Below are 24,711 nucleotides of genomic sequence, written 5' to 3'. Positions count from 1 at the left end.
CTGTTTCTCACTGTTTGTGCAGAAATTCTTCAGTTGCGCAAACCCACAGTTTCATCAGCTGTCCGGGTGGCTGGTCTCAGACGATCCCGCAGGTGAGGAAGCTGAATGTGGAGGTCCTGGGCTGGTGTGGTTACACGTGGTCTGCGGTTGTGAGGCCGGTTGGACATGCTGCGAAATTCTCTAAAATGACGTTGAAGCGGATATTGGTAGAGAAATGAACATTGAATTCTCTGGCAACAGCTCTGGTGGACATTCCTGCAGTCAGCATGCCAATTGCACACTCCCTCAACTAAGCTGTTAAATTGTGTTGACATGTTTTTTCTTTTTGCCAGATATTTTTTAGCCACTGGGACAGTTGAATGTACTTTATGCCTGGCCAGAGTCATGTTTAGATCTATGCTTTGGGCATGGCTATTGACCCGGAGTGGCATTGCAATGTGTAACAGAAGTCCACATTTTAGAGTGGCCTTTTATTGTCCCCAGCACAATAAAATGATCATGCTGTTTAATCAGCTTCTTGATATGCCACACCTGTCAGGTGGATGGAGAATCTTGGCACAGGCGAAATGCTCACTAACAGAGATGTAAACTAATTTGTGCACAAACTTAGAGAAATAGGCTTTTTGTGCATATGGAACATTTCTGGGATCTTTTATTTCAGCTCAAGAATCATGGGACCAACACTTCACATGTGTTTATATTTTTGTTCAGTAAACAGTGCATTTGGAAAGTATTCGATCCCCACATTGTTACGTTACAGCCTTATTCTATAATGGATTAAATAATTTTTTCACCCCTCAATCTACACACAATATCCCATATTGACAAAGCAAAAAATGGTTTAGAAATTTTTGAAAAAGTTTTTAAAATATAAAATAAATATTCAGACCCTTTTACTCAGTACTTTGTTGACGCACCTTTGACAGTGATTACAGCCTCGAGTCTTCTTGGGTATGACGCTACAAGCTTGGCACACGTGAATTTGGGGAGTTTCTCCCATTCTTCACTGCAGATCCTCTCAAGCTCTGTCAGGTTGGATGGGGAGGGTCGCTGCACAACTATTTTCAGGTCTCTCCAGAGATGTTTGAGTCCGAGCTCTGGCTGGGACACTCAAGGACATTGAGACTTGTCCTGAAGCCACTCCTGTGATCACACCGACAGCGTCATCGCATTTTGGTACACCAGAATTACATTAATTTCCAATTTCCACTGCAGTTGCAGTGCGTTCGGTGTGGTGCATTCGTTGGATTTATAGAACGTATGCATCAAACTGTATGCATAGACGGCTTGACAGAAATGGTAACACTAGGTGAATGTTGAACTTTTGTTGCATTGTGGCAAAGAAGGGGGTCGAGTGATAAATGGCAGATATGTGAGAGCAGAACTAATAAACGGGCTCTGCTCGATCACTAAAATGGCCACCCCGATCAGAACTACAGATCACAAAATGGCCGACTGCCAAAACTACAAGTCCCAGAAGCAAGGGGAACCCTCAGAAGGTGGAGCCGACACACAGATAAAGGGTCAAGAAAAACCAGGAAGAGGAAGAGAGGGCTGGAAGGATCTATGAACTGTAGAGAAAGAGACAATAGATATTGGCTGGATTTACCGTGTATGAGCTGGACTGTTTTGGACTTACCTGTTGGSGTTTGGACCTGGACCTACCGAGAACCCYATTCATGTACCGAACCCTGCTATCCTTGACCTTGCCTACGACCTGGGTGGACCAGGACGGAGAAACAAACACACAGGTACTGTCCTGTTCGAAAGAACTCTCATTCTGGGGTAATTTAGTGACAGTTTCCCACTTAATTTGTGACAAACGCTCATAACCTTGAAGAGGTTTGCCACAGCATATATATCCAGATGATGCTGCTTACTATTTTGCGCAATGAAGCTGTCGGTGTGTTCGAAGCCGTTAGGGTCATTGTCCTGTTGGAAGGTGAACCTTCGCCCCAGTCTGAGGTCCTGAGTGATCTGGAGCAGGTTTTCATCAAGGATCTCGCTGTACTCTGCTCCGTTCATCTTTCCTTCGACCCTGACTAGTCTCCAAGCCCCTGCCCCTGAAAACCATCCCCACAGCATGCTGCTGCCACCACCATGCTTCACAGTAGGTATGGTGCCTGGTTTTCTCCAGATTTGATGCTTGGCATTCAGGCCAAAGAGTTCAATCTTGGTTTCATCAGACCAGAGAATAGTGTTTCTCATGGTCTGTGAGTCCCCAAGCTGGCTGTCATGTGCCTTTTATTGAGGAGTGGCTTCCGTCTGGCCACTCTACCATAAAGGCCTGATTGGTGGAGTGCTGCAGAGATGGTCGTCCTTCTGGAAGGTTCTCCCGTCTCCACAGAGGAACTCCGGAGCTCTGTCAGAGTGACCATCGGGTTCTTGGTCACCTCCCTGACCAAGGCCCTTCTCCCCCAATTGCTCAGTTTGGCCAGGCGGCCAGCTCGAGGAAGTGTCTTGTTGGTTCCAAACTTCTTCCATTTAAGAATGATGGAGGCCACTGTTCTTGGGGACCTTAAATGCTGCAGACAGGTTTTGGTACCCTTTCCCAGATCTGTGCCTCGACACAATCCTGTCTGGGAGCTCTACTCCGAACAAAGTGTAATTTGCATTGTTTAAGGCTTATATCAGTAAAGACAGCCACTTCCAGGGTAATACGATACACGATCTCTCTATATTCAGCGAGGGGGGCAGAATAATCATGTCTAAACCAATTTGACGGGGCGAAATGCTAGAGCCTGGAAATAGAATTTAAAGTTTGGTACGGATAGTCCTCCTACATCTTTCTCTCTTTGTAAGTTTGTAAATGTTATCCGGGATGGCTCATCTTGACATATAAATTTTTTAACTGCACTGCGCATTTTATCCCATTAGCCAGAAGTGGGAACCATGGAAGCATTTAACTATAGAAATTCAGCTGTGGCAATATATTCATTTTTATCATGGTTATTCTGCCGGTTAAAGCAACCGGGTTGTTAGTCCATCTATGAGGTCGGATTGAATTGATTTGAGTGTTCTGTTAACAAGTTTCTGGCAATGGTTTTATCTAAGGAAATAAATGTATCTACTCCCAAATATCTAAAATTGGAAACAATTGGGAATCCATAAGTAGAGATGGAGTGCTCCATCAGAGTCTTAAGAGGCAGTAGGGCTGATTTGATAAAACTTGAGATGGCGCTGAATTCATCTATGACCTTTAATGCGTTTGGGAGCGATTGAGATACATTGTCTAGATATAGTAAAACATCGACTGCGTATAATGAGATGAAGTGGTCAGTATATTTTAGAGATATTGGTGTCATTTCCTTAAATTTATGAATTGCCTGGGGCAAAGGTTCCATGGATAATAAAAATAGCAAAGTGAAAATTGGATCGCCTTGTATGCTGCTTCCAGTGATTCTGAAAGCAGCAGAACAGATATTGCCTGTTATAATGATAACGGAGGGATTTGCATAGACAACAGGAACATCTGCATCAAGATCAGTATCTGACCCCACAAATATCTTTACTTAGTGCCAGGAGCTACAACTTGCACCCTTCTGATAAAAGAGAAGTCAAGTTTCCACGACGTAACACAGTGCATTTGAAAAAGCTTCAATCCAGACGGGCAAAAGAAGATAAACAGTGGGATTTATGGATGCACCATGACCACCAGCACTGGGAAGGTTTCTTCTACTTGGATCCTAAATGTCAAGAGTAAGTACTTAGGATGCATCCCAAATGGCACCCTATTCCATATATAGTGCACTCCATTTGACCAGAGCCCTATGGGTCCTGGTCAAAAGCAGTGGACTATATATGGAATAGGGTGCCATTTGGGACACAGACCCAAATGGAGAGGTGATGGATCTTTCCTTCAGTAGTGATGAATGCTGCCCGGGAGAGCAACAGAACAAAGTAACAAACTCCCTAACACATGACCTCCTTCTGGAAGCAGATAACCATATGTGCACGTGATACCCTTGTTTGAAGTTCGTCTGTAAATCATAGATGCTGGGAGCCCGCTTTAATCTAACAGTGTGTGTGTGTGTGTGGGGGGGGGGGGGGGGCATTTGGCTGGCAGATAACCAAAGTGTTCCATTCCATCGATACTAAAGAACCTAAAGTCTTAAGGTTGGTGCTGAACATATCTACATCCCACACAATATTTTTTAAGAATTTTCTATATTCCTTCACCAAGATGCGCTCACTGCACACAAACATGCTTTAGCTCCATCACAGTTTGAGGTACTAATGTACAACTCCACAAAATGTAAGAGTTGGAGAAATTCTGCGTTGTTGCAGAGCATCCAAGCAGAAGAGGAGCTGACTGGGTTCTGCTCCAGCGGCTCTGAAAAAAACATTACCTCAGGAAGCTGAAAGTCACAAGATTAAGATATTTTAATCCCTATCAAGGAGCATTCCATATATCTACTCTGTCTCAGCACCTGACCTGGGTTCAAATACTATTTGAATTATTTCAATAACTTGAGCGTTTGGTCAAGCCTGCCTGGAGTGACAGTTTTGGGAGCATTTTATTGGCCCATTAAGCCAGGCAAGCTCAATCAAGCACAAATAAAGAATTTGAAATGATTTTGAATAGTATTTGAACCCAGGTCTCCTTACCACTGGACAGTCAGGCTGTACTGAATCAGACACCGCAATGCTGGCTCCCTCTTCCTCTGCTAACAAGCATCTCACCCTCATCACAACCGACCAATTCCAAAGGATAAGGAAGTGATGCATAAGGCGAGGCTAGACTATCCTCGTAACAAAAATACACATCCATTTATTTCGATGTTGGATTTAGCGTCGGTTTAATATCAACAGTAATGGAAATACAATATCGTTTTAGAATTTGGAAAAAATTTATTGTCCAAAATCTTGTTTACATATCACTGTATGAAGGTTAAAATGCCAAGACTCTTGCACATTATAGAAAGAGCTAGAGAATTAGAACTGAAGGTATTGCTATTGTTGGTCCAACGTGCAGCACAGGAATGCAAGTGTCTGTGTTTAGGAACTATAAATAATACAGATTTATCCATACTGTCAATGTGCCAGAACAGAAGTGACCCAGAGAAGTAGTCTGTCTGCGGAAACAATTTCCATTGTGTCAGTTTTATTTTTAAATTAAAGAATTCAAGTTAGCTGTACTTAAAGTACTTTCAATATCACAGTGGGTTATTATGCCCAAAATAAAACAATTTGAACCTATATGAACCCATAGAATTACATATTAGGGTCGCTGTGCATCAACCTATATGATCAGTACTGTATCTAAAACCAGAGTGATAAAATGGGTTTCTAAAAGAACAGTTCCCCCAAACTGGACCTCTCAACTCCAACAGTTAGCTCCATTCTCTCAGGAAACAGCTCTAGACTTGGTTGCCAAAGGCTTTGCTATCAATGACCAGAATTGTTCGAGGCAGCCATTTTCATGCTATCTCAATATTTTCGGGGGGATTCAATAATGTGCTTCCTTACATTATGTCAGGGGTGTGTCATGACAAAAGTTAGAACTGTGTATCCTTTAACATGGGAATTACAGTAAGAGGGTGAGACTTACTTGGATCTATGGTAACTTTCCCAAAATTCCCAGGTTTCCCAGAAATCCCAGGTGGAAGATTCCAGGAATCCGAAGGGAATAAGCAGGAAATCTGGAATCCTTCAACCAGCATTTCTGGAAAATCTGGGAAAGTTAATGGTATTTTCCCAGCAACCCAACTTGGATCCTTATGAATTTTTCCCTATTCACATTTCATCAAATATAACTTGACTTAAGATCTTAAATACATTTCTAGACAAATTAAAATAAACCCATAGATTAGGGTGACACAGGGTGGAGGGATGAGCTTCCTTTGTGAATGATCTATACATGTGGAGCACGACAGGGTGCTCTGTGGACCTGTGGTGCTCTGTGGTGTTAAACATCTGTGACCACAGCGCAATGGATTCTGACAGAGCGTCTGAGCTGCAGTCACTGTCAGACACAAAGTCAGTCCAGTTCTCCTCTAACTCACTCAGCAGTCCCAGGCTTCTAGCTCCATGCTCCTGCAGCTTCCCTGGCTCCGGCTACAGACTGCAGCGGCATTTATCATTTCAATTTCCTTTGCCTTACCCACTGTGTTTTAGGAGCACACCGCAAGGGTTTGCGGGCGGCGAGAGTATTTAGACTACCAAGAGCCATCTGAGAAGCTAAAATCAACTAAAATGTGGAAGCTCATTGACGGCAACACAGGCAAAGATGGTATGTTAGAGAAGCCGGAGGAAGTTGGAGATAGGGGATGTTTTTACATTCATATTGGATCTTGATCATGAGCACTGGTTAAAGTCCAGCCTGGTTTGAGTTGAAACAACTTAGGAAACGGGTAGTTCAGATCATGGATGCTGATTGGTTGATAGGCATTATTTATTGACTTTAATTGTCAGCAAATGCCTGTTAACAGTTCCTTTTCGAATTCTCGCTCCTTCTTGAAGACTTTACTGCAGGGATCATTAACTAGATTCAGCCGCGGGGCAATAGTTTCTTGAGCGGATGGTGGGGCTGCAAATTGACTGACTAAACAGATATTATTTGACTAAAACCATCGTTTCAAACCTTGATTACATTTGAGGACATTGCCCTGCGTAGGGTGCCGTCTTTCGGATAGGACATTAAAGCAGGTGTCATTCAAAATCCCATGGCACTTATTGTAAGAGTAGGGGTGTTCACGTCGGTATCATGGCTAAATTCCCAACCTGGCCACATTCCATCATGGCCACCTAATCATCCCCCGCATTCCTAATATATCACTCCTCACCTCTCCACCTGATAGCTGATGTGTGGTGAGCATTGTGGCACGAAATTGGTCACCGTGCATCACTGAGGTGGGTGCTACACATTGATGGTGGATGAGGTAAGTTTCCCCCTACTATGTAAAGTGCTTAGGAGTTCCTCAGTTTGTAGAAAAGCGCTATATAAATCCAATTAATTATTATGAATAATTACTATTTGTATACGATCACATACAGTATGGTCTCTCTAGTATGCGTGGGAATACATGTGAACAGATTTGAAAATCACTTGGAGCTGATTTCCTGGTGTTTTTTCTGTCTTATGTCCAGAAAACTTGGGGGGGGGGGGGCACCATACACATGGTTTTGGCCCGTGGGCCAGCAGTTGGGAAACCCTGTTTAACTGTATCATTTCATAAAGAGGATGCAATTTGGATTTTTACCATGAGTCCCAGAAATTACTCCATTACTTCACATCAGACTCAAAGCAGAGACAGGGAAGCCGAATGAAAACCATGTGTACGGTGGAGGTGAACTCAAAGTGACAGGAGCCTGCTTTCTGTAACACTACCGTCTCATTAGTCACACATCCTTTCCAATCTAAGAGCGATCCCACACACAGCAGGTCCATAACACTGCCTTCATGTCGTTAAAACCGAACCATGGATTACAGTTTCTCCTGGCCCATAGACTACTTTCAGGGTGAGGAACCATCTAACATCAAGTTGTAAAATTCTGAACTTCCCCTTTAAAAGGACTCATTCAAAGCATCAGCATTTGAAGAGAGTAGTAAGGTAAACATAACCAAAGTATTGATTGATGCCATACAATGTAAGCAGGCAATGGATAAGGTAAGTAAACCAATGTCGTTTATTTTGTGTGTGAACTATCCCTTTTAAATGGAAAGCAGTGGGGAGACTTGACAGGAACTGAGACCGGGACATCTGAGGAGCAGAGCCGACCCTTTGGGGACTGTCAAAACATGACAAGGGTACATGAAAGGGGAAGGGTTCCAAACACAGAGCAAAGCCACTGTAGAGAGTTTGACTGGCCATGCTGACATGTGCAGTGGATAGAGTAACATTTAAATCTTGCATTTTGGGGGATAACAAATAAAGATCACAAAACCAATGACCTACACTCTCGAGATATAGTTACGAAATAAAATGTATTGGAGAAATGCATTGTGGTCCTGTGTAGAGTTCGGCACTAGCACATCCAGGATAGTGGGTTCGAGTAACACTGTGGCCACCAATATGAACATTTATGCTCACATGACTAAATTGCTTGGATAAAAGCGTTTGCTTAATGGCATAAATTATATTATTCTTCCTGACTAGCATTTCACCCATGATAAACCTCTAACTTAATCCCGATCAACATGGATCTCTTTTTCCCCAATTTTAAGTGCATTTAAAAAAAGCATAGCCTACGCATCAATGATTTAAATGTTTGGATAACTTCAAAACATATTGGGCAAAGACGTATTTTTTAGGATAACAAGTCACCATGCATTAATCATATGGAAAATGGAAATTCAAGCAGTCTTTGCCAAAAGGACCTTTGCGATAAATCAAGACCTGACAGTACCGTCTGCCAGCCTCAAGTACATGTTGGGAAAAGCATTCTGAGACCGTCATTTTTTATGTACAAAGCCTGGTCGCTCACCTATGACCACACTGAGTGAGCTGATAAAATCGGAGACGGGTGCACAAATCAATCCCTAAACCCTACGCACGTGGAGATATGAAAAGATATTATAGGTGTTAGTGATATGGTAATAGCTCCACCTTGCCCCTTGGATAGGCTAGGTGGAGTTTTCACCATATTGCTCATCTCCACAAGTGCATAGGGGTCGATTTGGGATTGGGCCAAGTCCAAACAGACAGTGAAGCTCAGAGAGGGATGCCAAGGAGAGCTCAGTGAACAGCACAGTAGGAGCCTTGGGCCTGGGGGGGTCAACACAAGACCTTGACCCAAGGCAACAAAGTACACTTCAGCACCTCTACTCCAAACACAATGAAGGTTATACAATGAAGGTTATACACCATGCTCAGCTCACGCACACTCGGGTGGGTTGAAAATAAACAGATATAACCGGTATAAAGTCAGGAGGGGGAAAGAAAATTCATTTTTGGGTCCATTCACAAATTGGATCCCTCTCCTCCTTATGGCCCTAATCTTTCAATGTTTGCAGATACGGTGGAAGCCTTACCACTACATTGGTTATACCTATTCAGAAATACTAACATAAAAGAAGATAGGACCAAGGGGAAGGGATATAGGGAGCGAATGGTGACAGGCTTTTTGAGAGAGCGATTCCTACCTTCCCATCAAAGCGTGCGGTCTCTCCTGGGCTGACCCGGGCATTGCGGGGTGGGAGAGTAAAGGTTGGAGACTCCTGACTTGGAGAACCTCGGCCTAATGTCAAGCTGGTCTTGGAGATCCGCGTTGTCGTCACAAGCTGCACATCCCCCATATTTCTGTAAATGATAGAATAACTTTTTTGTAAATTGTTTTGATAAAGCACTTCATCCCCAATGGCATTCTATTCCATGCGTAGTGAAGTACTGGACCAGGGCCCATAGGGGACTATAAAGGGAATAGGGACACAGCTATAGGCTGTTGGGCTTCACATATTACAGATAACATTTCTATTTGAAGTGATTCCTGTCTTTATATACCTTTCTCTTTAATCCAATCCACCAACCATTTGGGGTGTATTTATTACGTCTCGCAACGTAAACAGTTATAAGAACCAAACAGAGCAAACGGAACAAAAATGGGAAGGGACCTACCTGAATCTGTCCAATAGAAATGCTTGTTTTTGTTGCAAAATGTTTTCAGTTTGGAGTAAACATTTCCTGTTGCAAACGTACAAACCTATTTGCAACAGAATCGTTATAATGAATACACCCTGGTGTCGAGACAAATCAGTAGACCTTATCAACCATAAAAACAAGTGTGAATCAATGGTTGATTTTTATCAATCATTACTTTTGCAAGTTTTGAGCTTGTCATTCTTATACACCTAAGCTTAGCTTTGGAAGGCCATAACTTAGCTGTAGAGGTAGTTAAGGAAATATTAGAAAATAACTGCAACTTCCTTTCCTGATGATTTAGGGGAAATACCTCCCATGTTTATTTTCCAGCACAGGCTTGAGGCTTGTACAGAAATGGGACTCTCAGACACCTTTTCAGCCCCCGACCACATTTCTGTGACAGTCAAAAGTCAAATTGACGAGCAAATAAGCAACCCCCCAAAAAAATGCAACAAAAAATGCGCGCTGTAGGCTATAATCACCATATTTGACTACTCAAAGTTTTCTGGATCACAGTACGTGCTCAATCTAGCTCTAGCTGGCCAATATTTGCATCCCTGCGTATCTAATCTAAGTCATTAGAATAACTAAATAAGGACAACACCCACATACTGTAACTCAGTCAGTCCGACAGATGCCCTGGTCATTGTATATCCCATGTGTGGAATGTGTTAATCACCACCATGGTCTCAATAGAGGAGTTGGGACAAGTACAAGTGCTTTTATCCTGCCTGTTTTGAGACGTTAGATGCCTAACGCTGGTAGAAACACTGGGCCCTCAGTCTGCAGCCATATGGAGCTGCAGCCGGTGCCCCCTGAGGATGAACGTGAGAGTGGCACAGGGTAGAAAACCATGAATGTTACCTCCACGAGATGCCAGAAGGGCCTGTTGGACTACTCTCCAGCTTAACAACAAGTACTGGTGGTATTAAGCGAAATGATTCACAACCACCAGTTCCATTGGGAAACAGGAAAGGCAGACACACCTTTGAGCAGAGGATGAAAGCTTAGTTTCATTAATCTGCTTAAAAAAAAAACGTTGCAAAAAAGACTTATTGTACTCTACGGTTCAATGGCAGTGGCTTTCAAGCATCAAACAAAGAATTTGAGCATAGCCTTTATTAGAACTGAATACAATTCAATTCCCAAATCCACACAATGCCACGTAACATCACATGGGATTAATAATGATGTCAATACAGCTGTGTGTTTGATGTGGCGTGTTGTAAAGCCCTCTTGCTCTTTTAGTGTTGTGAGAGCGGTGTCAGTTCAGGGTCACTGAGGGGCTTTGAAATGTGCCCTGGTCAAAAGTAGTGAACTGTATAGGGAATAGGGTGCCATTTGGGGCACAGCCTTTGCCATTGGGTTATTATCTCAGACGTGGCATGACACAATCAAAACATGACATTGACAGGCCCTGTCAGCAAACAAAAGCATCACAAGAAGGTGAAGGATTTAGCTTGAGCTCAGGGCAAACATGTTAGTGACATTAAATATTAAATTAATCTAACAAAAGAAGCTTGATTGGCCCCAACGTCAATGCAGTCTACCTACAAAAAGTTCTAATGTATTATTACCCTGTATCTGTAAGTATACTAACAAAATTATTAAAAAAGCAACATGTAAAATGTCGGTTCCATGTTTCATGAGCTGAAATAAAATATCCCCCCAAAAAAAATTACGCACAAAAAGCTTATTTCTCTCAAATTTTGTGCACAAATTTGTTTACATCCCTGTTAGTGAGCATTTCTCCTTTGACAAGATAATACTTCCACCTGATAGGTGTGGCATATCAAGCTGATTAAACAGCACAATCCTTACACAGGTGCACCTTGTGCTGTGGACAATAAAAGGCCATTCTAAAATGTGCCGTCTTCTTTATCCCTAACAGAAACTCATTCTTCAATCTCAGGTGCCTCAACATTATGTATTCTCAGAGGTTACCCAATGTGGACCTTGCAGTTGTATCTCTGGATGCCGAAAAGGACTTTGACCAAGTTGATTGGTCCTATCCATTCAAGGTCCGACAGAAATGTAATTTTGGAGATGGGTTCACAAAATGGATCCAGCTTTTATATATAGGAACCCCTAACCAAAAAAAAGGGGGGAAAATACCCACTAACCAAACTTTGTCGCCACAATTGAACCTTTATAGAGGGACAAAGCAAGGTTGTGCGCTGTTGCCTCTGCTTTTTGCTCTAATCATTGAATCTCTCGCTCAGGCGATAAGATCTCATGCAGCAATATACAGCTATAATACTAAAGATATTCTAAATAGGATTTCACTATACACAGATGACATTCTCCTCTACAGTGGCTTGCGAAAGTATTCACCCCCCTTGACATTTTTCCTTTTTTGTTGTCTTACAACCTGGAATGTAAAAAAAATGTGGGGGGGGGATGTATCATTTGATTTACACAACATGCCTACCACTTTGCAGATGCAAAATATTTTTTATTGCGACACAAACAAGAAAAAAAAACTTGAGCGTGCATAACTATTCACCCCCCCAAAGTCAATACTTTGTAGAGACCTCTTTTGGAGCAATTACAACTGCAAGTCTCTTGGGGTATGTCTCTATAAGCTTGGCACATCTAGCTGCTGGGATTTTTGCCCATTCTTCAAGGCAAAACTGCTCCAGCTCCTTCAAGTTGGATGGGTTCCGCTGGTGTACAGCAATCTTTAAGTCATACCACAGTTTCTCAATTGGATTGAGGTCTGGGCTTTAACTAGACATTTAAATGTTTTCCCTTAAACCACTCAAGTGTTGCAGTTAGCAGTATGCTTAGGGTCGTTTTCCTGCTGGAAGGTGAACCTCGGTCCCAGTCTCAAATCTCTGGAAGACTGAAACAGGTTTCCCTCAAAAATGGCCCTGTATTTAGCGCTATCCATCATTCCTTCAACTCTGACCAGTTTACCAGTCCCTGCCGATGGAAAAACATCCCCACAGCATGATGCTGTACCACCATGCTTCACTGTGGGGATGGTGTTCTCGGGGTGGTGAGAGGTGTTGGGTTTGCGCCAGATGTAGTATTTTCCTTGATGGCCAAAAAGCTAAATTTGACCCTCATCTGACCAGAGTACCTTCTTCCATATGTTTGGGGAGTCTCCCACATGCCTTTTGGCGAACACCAAACGTGTTTGCTTATTTTTTTCGTTAAGCAATGGCTTTTTTCTGGCCACTCTTCCGTAAAGCCTAGCCCTGTGGAGTGTACGGCTTAAAGTCGTCCTATGGACAGATACTCCAATCTCCACTGTGGAGCTTTGCAGCTCCTTCAGGGTTATCTTTTGTCTCTTTGTTGACTCTGTGATTAATGCCCTCCTTGCCTGGTCCATGAGTTTTGGTGGGCGGCCCTCTTGGCAGGTTTGTTGTGGTTCCATATTCTTTAAATTGTTTAATAATGGATTTAAATGGTGCTCTGTGGGATGTTCAAAGTTTCAGATATGTTTTTCTAACCCAACACTGATCTATACTTCCCCACAACTTTGTCCCTGACCTGTTTGGAGAGCTCCTTGGTCTTCATGGTGCCCCTTGCTTAGTGGTGTTGCAGACTCTGGGGCCTTTCAGAACAGGTGTATATATACACACACTGAGATCATGTGACAGATCATGTGACAAATAAAGTCCACCTGTGTGCAAACTAACTAATTGTGTGACTTCTAAAGGTAATTGGTTGCACTAGATCTTATTTAGGGGCTTCATAGCAAAGGGGGTAATACATATGAATGCACCACTTTTCATATTATTATTTTTATTTTTTAATATATATTTTCAATTTCACTACACCAATTTGGACTATTTTGTATATGTCCATTACATGAAATCCAAATAAAAATATATTTAAATTACAGGTTGTAATGCAACAAAATAAGAAAAACTTAATGGGGGATGAATACTTTTGCAAGGCACTGTATGTAGTTACCAAACAATACCCCTCACTATTTAAAGAGAATTTCCCCCCTCTGATGCAAAAACTCAAGACAAACATACAATTTAAGAACTCTCCCAATTTCATTCCTCGGAGGAATTAATGCCATTAAAAATAGTTTTCCTCCCACAACTGCTTTACCTATTCCAGAACATCCCAGTATTCATATCTAAGTCCTTTCATAAACAACTGGACTCAATTATCAATCCWTTCATCTGGGATTATAAAACACACAGGATAGGTAAAAAACACCTCTGTAATTCCAAGATGGAAGGAGGATTGTCTCTCCCAAATGTTATATTTTACTATTGGGCTGCTAACCTCTGTGCTGTTACGTTTTTGCTGGATGATGCATTTCTGGCATCCAGCTGGCTTAGTATGGAGTGTGAGGATTGCCCCCACTTCTCTATTGGCGCTGTGATTTTGTCACCTGTGAAGTTGATGTCACTTTATATTGACAATCCTATTATACACAGCACAGTCCGAATCTGGAAGCAAATTTAAGTCAATTTTGACCTTACACCAATATCATTCCTGCTTCCTGTTGCCAGAAATCCCTCCTTTGCCCCCTCTAACACATTAGAGCAATGGGGAGAACTAGGGATCAATACCATAGGGGATCTATATATAAACTCAGCAAAAAAAGAAACGTCCCTTTTTCTTCAGGACCCTGTCTTTCGAAGATAATTTGTAAAAATCCAAATAACTTTACAGATCTTGATTGTAAAGGGTTTAAACACCGTTTCCCATGCTTGTTCAATGAACTATAAACAATTAATGAACATGCACCTGTGGAACGGTCGTTAAGACACTAACAGCTTACAGACGGTAGGCAATTAAGGTCACAGTTATAAAAATGTAGGACACTAAAGAGGCCTTTCTACTGACGTTTATCGTTGAAGGAATGAACGTTACACCGAGGCCTGTACTCTGGAGCGATTTGGAGGTGGAGGGTCCGTCATGGTCTGGGGCGGTGTGTCACAGCATCATCGGACTGAGATTGTTGTCATTGCAGCCAATCTCAACACTGTGCGTTACAGGGAAGACATCCTCCTCCCTCATGTGGTACCCTTCCTGCAGGCTCATACTGACATGACCCTCCAGCATGACAATGCAACCAGCCATACTGCTCGTTCTCTGCGTGATTTCCTGCAAGACAGGAATGTCAGTGTTCTGCCATGGCCAGCGAAGAGCCCAGATCTCAATCCCATTGAGCATGTCTGGGAACTGTTAGATCGGAGGGTGAAAGCTAGGGCCATTCCCCCCAGAAATGTCCGGGAACTTGCAGGTGCCTTGGTGGAAGAGTGGGGTAACATCTCACAGCAAGAACTGTCAAATCTGGTGCAGTCCATGAGGAGGAGATGCACTGCAGTACTTAATGCAGCTGGTGGCCACACCAGCTAATGACTGTTACTTTTGATTTTGACCCCCCCTTTGTTCAGGGACACATTCCATTTATGTTAGTCACATGTCTGTGGAACTTGTTCAGTTCATGTGTCTCAGATGTTGAATCTTGTTATGTTCATACAAATATTTACACTTTAAGTTTGCTGAAAATAAATGCAGTTGACAGTGAGAGAACGTTTCTTTTTTGCTGAGGTTATAAATATGCCATTTCTGCCCTGCAGTGGACAGACAATGACGGACTTCAACGATGACATCACCATGCGCCGTGTTGCATTATAACATTCATTCATGTTGACTTCATGTTTATTGTATGTGCAACAGAAAGAGAGAGGGTAAACATAAATCAGAGAAAAGCCAACTCACTGTATTCCGTGTTGGGCTGCCTTTGCTGTAGGAGGGGCAGTTTGTGAGGGTAGTGGAATCACCACTGGCTGTCCCTGGGGCTGGGTTTGTGAGCGTCCCTCCTTTTTCTCCTGTTTGCATGGATAAAATGAGTGAAGGTAGGAACACATTAAGGTACAGTAGTCTGTCTAAGGACAAACAGAGCTGTACATCTTCACATGGATTGAGAGACTGATTGGTTCATTCGTTTATTGATTGAATTGATAAGTATGAAGTTGCTCCAGCCGGATTTGAAAAAAATGACCGATGATAAAACACAATAATGCCCAAAGGAGTCTGATTTCCAATTTGGTCCTCTTTTTCCATTTGATTCTCAAAATTCCATATTATGTTACTCTATTTAGCCTGTCAAATGATTGCTTACTTCCAACGAAGTCTGAGTCTTTGTTCAACTAACACAACATGTTAAACACATCTATCAAGGAAGAACACATGGTCTCGATTAAAAGTTAAATACTTTGTTTTATTCATTAGCTTCTCTTCAGTTGGAAATCAAAACGAGGAGAAACTGATGCAGACAAAATTGGAGAGTATAACCTCAGGTGGAATCTAAACATGTGCTTGGTGTGGACTAGAGAATGAAAACAGTTGTGCTGCTTGTATTGACTCTCCATCAGCCACAGGAATTAACATAAATGGTTCCTGTCTGAGAAAACATTTAATTGACAGGATGTGCAAGGCCTATAATAACCAACAAGGGTGAAAGTCCCTTTTTGCTGTATAAACCATCAAGACAGAAAAAAAACGTTGTTGTTATTCTGTACACAAATTTGACAAACAGTTCCCTCTAAGCAAAGCACGAACATCAAAAGGTTGGCCTTAACTACAGAAATGTTGTTTTTCTGAATGCATTCTTCTATTTGTGTCCCAAATGACCTATGGGCTCTGGTCAAAAGTAGTGTACTATATAGGGAATATGGTGCCATTTGGGACACATATTCTGTAATCCATCATCAGGATGCCATGTTGCTTCCCATCTATGAAATAATAACAGTGGGCCACTATCAGCAAAGCCACAGCCAGACCTGTTTCATTAATTATTTATTGGAACACCAAGATAGGCACATTGGTGCTTTATCAGTGGACACATTGCAGAATGTATATTCAGTTTATTTGAGCTATGATGTTTTGCATGGCCCCGAGTCAATCATGCTTCATACCTCACATTCGTGACATGGTCAAAGTAAGGTTCATACCCTTTAAAAACCAATATCAACAAAAAGAAACATGGCATAATAGTTCAGCAAGGCAAATAAAAATGCTTTCAATAGCTGACAGAAGACAAACCACTAAAAATGTATCACTGCTATTGCAAACCCACATAACCAAGGCTATTTCCATACATAATTAGAATACTGAACTGTGTTGAGCCTTAGATGCACAACATGGGCCCCGGAGGCCCACAGGAATATTGGTTCCATCCACAGTACTCCAATACCATTGCTCCTTTCATCTAAGGGTTAAGTCACATATGCATACCTGGAATACCTGGCTGGGAGAGATCTCCTCTTTCTGACAGTTTGGGGCACCGTTGCTATAGCAATAAGCAAACACTTTTACATGGCCATGGGGTCATTCACCTTCACTCGAGGCCATTAGGGTGAGATAACCCACAGCACATAAGGTATACACATCCCAGATTATATCCTATTCCCTATGTAGTGCACTACTTTTGACCAGGCTCTGGCCAAAAGTAGAGCACTATATAGGGAATAGGGTGCCATTTGAGACGCACAATGAATCACCAGGATGACAAACAGGTGTACAACACGGAGGGGACTGCAGTTAAATACAAAGGACATAATGAAAGGAGAATGATGGGGCCAAACTGGATAACGTGTGTGTGAACACAATGTCTAATCTTACCCACCGTAGAGTCACACTTGTTGGGGCTTTTGGTAAACGTGACACACTGTTGACACTTTGCTGGGGGAAACATGAGTGAGGAGAATTCCCCCTCCCCATAAATAAATAGGGTCCATGATGTACAGGGACAATACTACTGCTCGTCAATAGCATCAGGAAGCTCATAGGACACCGACAGGACTGTGATAAGGCTAGTAACAACCCGGTAACCCACACAAAGTACATCCCAAATGGCACCCTATTCCCAATGTAGCGCACTACCTTTGACCAGGGCCCATGCCTCATAACAGTTCCATTTGCCAACTGTGACTGTAGCCGAGTCATGTCATATCAAACCGTAATAATTAAGTTACGGTTTTCCATAAATCTGTACTGTACTTTTGTTTATCCCATGTGTAACTCTGTTGTTTTTTGTCGCACTGCTTTGCTTTATCTTGGCCAGGTCGCAGTTGTAAATGAGAACTTGTTTTCAACTGGCCTACCTGGTTAAATAAAGGTGAAATAATGTTTTTTTTGTTTGTTTTTAAATCCACATGCCAAGATACCAGATTTCCTGCTTATTCCCTCCTGATTTCAGGATTCTTCCAAATGGGATTTTTGGAAAACTTGGGAATTTTACATAACCTACTGTAACACCAACCAGCTCCATTGTCTGCCTGTAGTCAGTGTCTGGACAGGGAAAAGTGCTGACCTAAGACTTCTGCTCCTATTCAAGACCGTCCTTAGGTTCTGGATGCCCAATAAAGTAGCTGACTGCCAGAGCACAGCTGGCAAGTGAAGATTACTATTAGTGTTACAGTATTAACTGGACTTCCTGTTCAATCACCTGTGTTTCAATACTTATGGCACTACTCATGTCCAACTGATTATGGATTAAGCTCATTAAGAAGAAATTCAACAGGGGCCTCCTGAGTGGGGCAGCGGTCTAACATGCTGACCAGACCGGACACGTCACGTGCGCGAGCGTAGCAAAATAAATTTAGAAATCCATGTTATTCAATTATTGCGCACGCCAACGAGCGTCTGCAATGCCAAGGGCTAAAATGTTAGTCATTCCTATTTCTGACGCAAATCACGCTGCAAGTCCTGCCTCTCCCATCTCCTCATTGGTTTATAGAAGCAGGTACCCACGTGCCATCACCTCATTGATTATACCCACGTGGGTGATTGAAAGACTAAATGTTTTGCCGGTCGTCGAGGTAATACTATGAAAGTGTAGATGCCAATCACCATATAAGTTCAAAGATGAAAAAGCCTGGAATGAGGAGAGCTGACTAGAAATGATTCAGTTGGCCGTTTTTTTGTGTGGAATAATTGACGGAGTAGAGGACCTTGTGCATTTCAGGTAAAATAACAACTCAATGTTTATATCCCAGGACAAATTAGCTAGCAACAGCAAGCTAGATAAATAAGACAAATTAGCTAGCAAGTGCAAGCTAACTAGCTAAATTGCCATACATGTTTAATGCTTTTTGACCTGTCCCCAAATTAATGTCATTGGTTCAGCGTTTGTTTTGATATTTTAACCTGCGTGTCGTGATCACGTTTGGTGTAGGGGGACAAAATAAATGTATGCACGATAGCGCGCACGCGCGCAGCCGGTTTGGGTTCCGTGTTAGGCACTGCTTCGCAGGGCTAGCTGTGTTACTACGGATCCTGGTTCGATACCGGGCTGTGTCGCAGCTGGCCGCAAACGGGAGACCCATGAGGCGACGCACAATCGGCCCAATGTCGTCCAGGTTAGGGGAGGGTTTGACCGGCCCGGTTGTCCTTGTCCCATCGAGCTCTAGCATCTCCTGTGTCGGGCCGGGCGCACACACGCTGACACTGTCGCCAGGTGTACAGTGTTTCCTCCGTCACATTGGTTCAGCTGCCTACCGGGTTAAGTGTGCATTGTGTCAAGAAGCAGTGCGGCTTGGCAGGGTTGTTTCGGAGGACGCACGGCTCTCGAGCTTCGCCTCGAATCCATTAGACTATATAATGGTTTTAGAATGCACCAGGATGACTTACATCAGGCACTTCAATCCAATTGGATATTACGAAATTGGGGAGAAAAAGGGGGTAAAATGTTATGTCTAGCTATATACCATTCAAAAGTTGGGGGTCACTTATAAATGTCCTTGTTATTTTAAATGGGCAAAAAAAATTGCTTTTTCAAAAACATCCAATTAATTAGAAATACAGTGTAGACATTGTTAATGTTGTAAATGACGATTGTAGCTGGAAACGACTGATACTTAATGGAATATCTACATAGGCGTACCGAGGCCCATTATCAGCAACCATTACTGCTGTGTTCCAATGGCACGTTGTGTTAGCTAATCCAAGTTTAACATTTTAAAAGGCTAATTGATCATTTGAAAACCCTTTTGCAATTATGTTAGCACAGCTGAAACGGTTGTCCTGATTTAAAGAAGCAATAAAACTGTTCTCCTTTAGACTAGTATCTGGAGCATCAGCATTTGTGGATTCGATTACAGGCTCAAAATGGCCAGAAACCAATAACTTTCTTCTGAAACTCGTCAGTCTATTCTTGTTCTGAGAAAGGAAGGGTATTCCATATGAGAAATTTCCAAGAAACTGAATATTTCGTACAACGCTGTGTACTACTCCCTTCACAGAACAGCGCAAACTGGCTCTAACCAGAATAGAAAGAAGAGAGGGAGGGAAGGCCCCGGTGCACAACTGAGCAAGAGGACAAGTACATTAGTGTCTAGTTTGAGAAACAGACGCCTCACAAGTCCTCAACTGGCAGCTTCATTAAATAGTACCCGCAAAACACTAGTCTCAACGTGGACTGTGGGCTCTGGTTCTCCGTGGCCAACGTGAGTAAGACATGTAAGTGTGTTAACCCTCGCAAGGCTGCCCGCCCAGACTGCATCCCTAGTCGCGTCCTCAGAGCATGCGCAGACCAGCTGACTGGAGTGTTTACAGACACTTGTCCCCACTTGCTTCAAAATGTCCACCATTGTTCCTGTACCCAAGAAAGCAAAGGTAACTTATCTAATGAATATCACCCCGTAACACTCAAATCTGTCACCATGAAGTGCTTTGAGAGGCTAGTTAAGGATCCAAATCACCTCCACCTTACCGGACACCCTAGACCCACTTCAATTTGTATAGATACATCCACAGACGATGCAATCACCATTGCACCACCCTATCCCAACTGGACAAGAGGAATACCCATGAATGCTGATCATTGACTATGGCTCAGCATTCAACACCATAGTACTCTTCAAGCTCATCATTAAGCTCGGGACCCTTGGTCTGAACCCCACGCTGTGCAATTGGATCCTGGATTTCCTGACAGGCCACCCCCAGGTGGTGAAGGAAGGAAACACCACCACTACGTTGATCCTCAACACAGGGGCATGCTCAACCCCCTCCTGTACTACCATTACTGCTTTGCCACACACGCCTCCAATTCAAATCATAAAGTTCGCTGACGACACAACAGTAGTAGGCCTGATTACCAACAATTACGAAACATCCTACAGCAAGGTGGTGAGGGCCCTGGCAGAGTGGTGCCAGGAAAACGCAGCATTTTAAATAACCTTCCCCTAACTCTTATTCTAAACTTAACCTTGTGGTTGGTGGAGCGGCGGGGGTTAGGACAGAGGGCCGGGCACTGCAGGCTTTAAGGTGCAATATGCTGAATTCACTCCGTCATTTCCTTGTTGCTTAAATTCCAATAGTTCGCCCAATTTCTGTTTATGTGACAAAACAAGCAGTCATTGTGTAGAGAATCATGGTACCATCTAAACCACTGGAATATATTTTTAGCTGGTGTACAAAACACGCCAACACGAAACCTAACAGCAAAACATAAGAAAGTGTACATAGTACAAAATTACCACTTCTTAGGCTGGGGTTACACGAAGTAACACTCACGCCATTTTATTTGCAGTTGCAAGTGACATCTCAAGCAACTTTGCTGTTACATGAAGAAACTCAAACCCAATTGCATGCAACAGCCAATCAAATTGAAGCTGCTTGTTTGAGAATTCAGAACACACCCCATATCATCTGCTGCATTACATCTTGGTTTCACAAATGATTTGTTTCTCCAACGTTTGGTTATTGTAACAGCAAGGATACAGAACTGTAGCCTGTACAATTTAGCTAGCCAAAATGACATTGCAAACACCAACATAGCTAGCTAGGAACATGCTAACTAAGCTAGCAGCGAACTAAGATAGCTAGCACAGTTCATGTTGGACAATTTCAGTTGAAACTGTTCAGTGAGAGGTTTAGGATCACCTCAAAATTAGTTATTGATTGCTAAACCATATACATAAATTATGACTAGCCATGATGCCAATAATGTTTATACATCTGTGCTAGTCTCTGTCAGCCCTGATTCCGGGTTGCGCAGCACTGCAGCACTGACGGCTGTGTTGACATGACAACTGGGTCGGAATTCCGAACCTTAGAATGGATCATGTGACAAAAGTGTTTGTTTTGATAGGTTGTTGCTTACAATTGGTTTCAAAGTTGCAAAGTTTCAACTGGATGCAACCAAGTTGAAAATGAGTTGCAGGGGGGTGTTTCCGAAGCAATCAAGCAACTCAGTTGTAAAGCAAATAAAAATCAGTGATGCCAACTTAGCAATTTTGTTGCTAGATTTAGCAACTTTTTTTTCAAATACCACCTAGCATCAAATTTAGCTTCTTTTAAAAATGTATTTGGAACTTTTAGCAACTTGTGAAAAGTGACTCAAACGCTAACATGCACGCATTTTCCCTCTAAATGACAAAAACGATTTTCTGTCACACACTCAGTCACAACACACGTGTCTGGCTGCAAAAGTGCATTGTGAGTGACGTCAGCGCAGGTCAACAGCAATTTCAGCAAATTGCAAATCATTGTTGGCTGACTTGCAGTAGTATGCGTTCGACGAGCCAAACCCAATGAACACAGTTGGTCACGAATGTTTGATCTTTAACAGAACTTACAACATCAATCAACATGTCTCAATCAAAATTGTACAGAAAAGAGTGGGAGTCTGTACCTGAACAAATGTCAAATCATAGTTTTTGCCGAGATGGCCAGTCAATTTGAGTAACGTTATTGTGTATTCTACGTAATGACGCAGTTTTACGTTATCACAACGTCATTTAGCAACGTTTAGCAACAAATCAACCTGCCTCTAGCAACTTACCCTGAAAATGAGTTGGCACCACTGCTAACAATTGCATGCAAGTTTCGTCGTGTAACAGCAGCCGTAGACTTGCATTCAATGAGTGTCATATCTATAATTCACATTTCTATGTGAATTTGGTGAAGTCGCCCAAAAACGTACATATTGCAGCTTTAAAAGACCATGCTTGCTTACTTACAAGCCCTTAACCAACAGTGCAATTCAAGAAAATAAAGTTAAGAAAATATTTTAAAATCTTTTTTTTTTTTTTTTTACAAAACAAAAGATTAAACGCTATATACTGTACAGGAGGTACTGAGTCAGTGTGCGGGGGTGCAGGTTAGTTTAAGTAATTTGTACATGTAGGTAGGGGTGAAGTGACTATGCATGCCGAGGGGGGGGGGGGGGTCAATGTAATAGTCCGCTGGCCATTTGATTAATGAACTGTATTCTCACAAAGGGTTTGTTTTTGTCCTGGTGAGAAAGTGCGATTAAGATTGCGTCATCCGTGGATCTGTAGGGGCGGTATGCGTATTGGAGTGGGTCTAGGGTATCCGGGAGGATGCTGTTGTGAGCCATGACCAGCCTTTCAACCACTTAATGGCTACCGAATGTGAGTGCTACGGGGCGGTAATCATTTAGGCAGGTTACCTTCGCTTCCTTGGGCACAGGGACTATGGTGGTCTTGAAACATGTTGGTATTACAGACTCATTAAGGGAGAGGTTGAAAATGTAAGTGAAGACACTTGCCAGTTGGTCCGCGCATGCTTTGAGTACAAGTCCTGGTAATCTGTCTGGTCCCGCGGCTTTGTGAATGTTGACCTGTTTAAAGGTCTTGCTCACGTCGGCTACCGAGAGTGTTATCACACAGTCATCCAGAACAGCTGGTTCTCTCGTGCACGCTTCAGTGTTGCTTGCCTCGAAGCGAGCATAAAAAGGCATTTAGCTCTTCTGGTAGGCTCGCGTCACTGGGCAGCTCACATCTGGGTTTCCCTTTGTAGTCCGTAATAGTTTTCAAGCCCTGCCACATCCGATGAGCATCAGAGCCGGTGAAGTAGGATTCAATCGTAATCCTGTATTGGCGCTTTGCCTGTTTGATGGTTCATCGGAGGGCATAGCGGGATTTCTAATAAGTGCCCGGATTAGTGTCCCGCTCCTTGAAAGCGGCAGCTCTAGCCTTTAGCTCGATGCGGATGTTGCCATGGATTACAGGCTTCTGGTTGGGATATGTACATACGGTCACTGTGGGAATGACGTCGTCGATGCACTTATGGATGAAGCCGATGACAGAGGTGGTATACTCCTCAATGCCATTGGATGAATCATGGATTTATTTGGCGTAAGCTATGGCCAAACAGTAGCCTGTGAGTTCTGGTTAATAAACCATTGAATCGAGAACTCAATCCTGTTAATACATAATTGTATTTATTATTTAATCAAGGTCATTACTGTACTCTGGTAAGGTGGTTTGGGAAGTATCATGCCCAGTTAGAACTGCTCATTTAGGGGGGGTGGTCGGATGAAGATGGAGGACTTCAACTAGCTTTGTGCCTCACGGACGATGCTTTGTCCTGTTTGTTGTTGCTTAGCCCGGAGGACAGACATGATTATGGGGTGTTAGTTGGAACAATGAGGCACTTTGGACACTGCTTACAACCCTGGCTGCTGGGCTCCGAACTGAGTAGTAGATGCAGGCTGCCAGGGGAGCCGCTACGGGTGCTCGCTAATGACACTGAACGCATTACTCGGCAGGCATGCGCTCACAAGCCCCCTCCGTGCAGAGCGAGCTGGCACGTGACCAGTTCATACAGGCACGCTCTACTACGGAGCTGCACATACAGACCCAGGTAACTCATCCCAAGTCATTACAGAAGCAAACAGTGGGGGCGTTTGGAGATACACCCACTGTGCGGGCTGTGGTGCAGAGCCTGGAAAGCCTGTATGGGTGACTGAAATAACTAAACTCATTCGTGCTATATTGCCACAGACAGCACGCAGCACAGAGATCGCATGCAACACACACCCCGGACCCATGGTCTGCTGGGGGTGTGGTCAGCCAGGCTATTTGGACAGGAATTGCCATATGTCCCCCAGAGCCCAGGGAAAGGTCTTGGGGCACGTAAAGACGGGGCAGTGAGGACCCCTGGCTCTCTTACCAACCCCCACTATCGTCAGGAGGAGCCCAACGGCCCAGACGAGGGAGAAAGGCTCTACCTCCCCCAAAAATAGACAACTGCAAGCGGATGTAGCCTGTTTTTTCGGTGGACCGGAACTGTGTTGGGGACTTTTGTTACATCCCTGTCAAGGGGGTGCCCTGCATTGAGTCCACAGTAACCCCGGTGAAGTCAGACGTTGTACCAGGTTGGACTCAGTTTCAGCCCG

At 43.1% G+C, this 24,711-nt stretch overlaps 1 protein-coding gene across 1 annotated transcript in view; it reads right to left on the bottom strand.

Moving 5' to 3' along the window:
• The window catches only part of LOC111974361 (myosin light chain kinase, smooth muscle), an 89,870-nt gene that overhangs the window by 61,750 nt on the left and 3,409 nt on the right, over positions 1–24,711 (bottom strand). The window contains exons 2-3 of the mRNA XM_024002085.2: positions 15,282–15,391; positions 9,086–9,242 (exon numbers count right to left, since the gene is read on the bottom strand). Coding sequence (XP_023857853.1) covers positions 9,086–9,238 — 153 coding nt within the window. The 5' untranslated portion in view covers positions 9,239–9,242; positions 15,282–15,391. The remainder of the gene's footprint in view (positions 1–9,085; positions 9,243–15,281; positions 15,392–24,711) is intronic.

This window comes from Salvelinus sp. IW2-2015, linkage group LG2 (assembly GCF_002910315.2).
Source record: "Salvelinus sp. IW2-2015 linkage group LG2, ASM291031v2, whole genome shotgun sequence".
Taxonomy (NCBI): Eukaryota; Metazoa; Chordata; class Actinopteri; order Salmoniformes; family Salmonidae; genus Salvelinus; species Salvelinus sp. IW2-2015.
The sequence above is the reverse complement of the archived record's forward strand: the minus strand, read 5'-3'. Positions and strand labels throughout refer to the sequence as shown.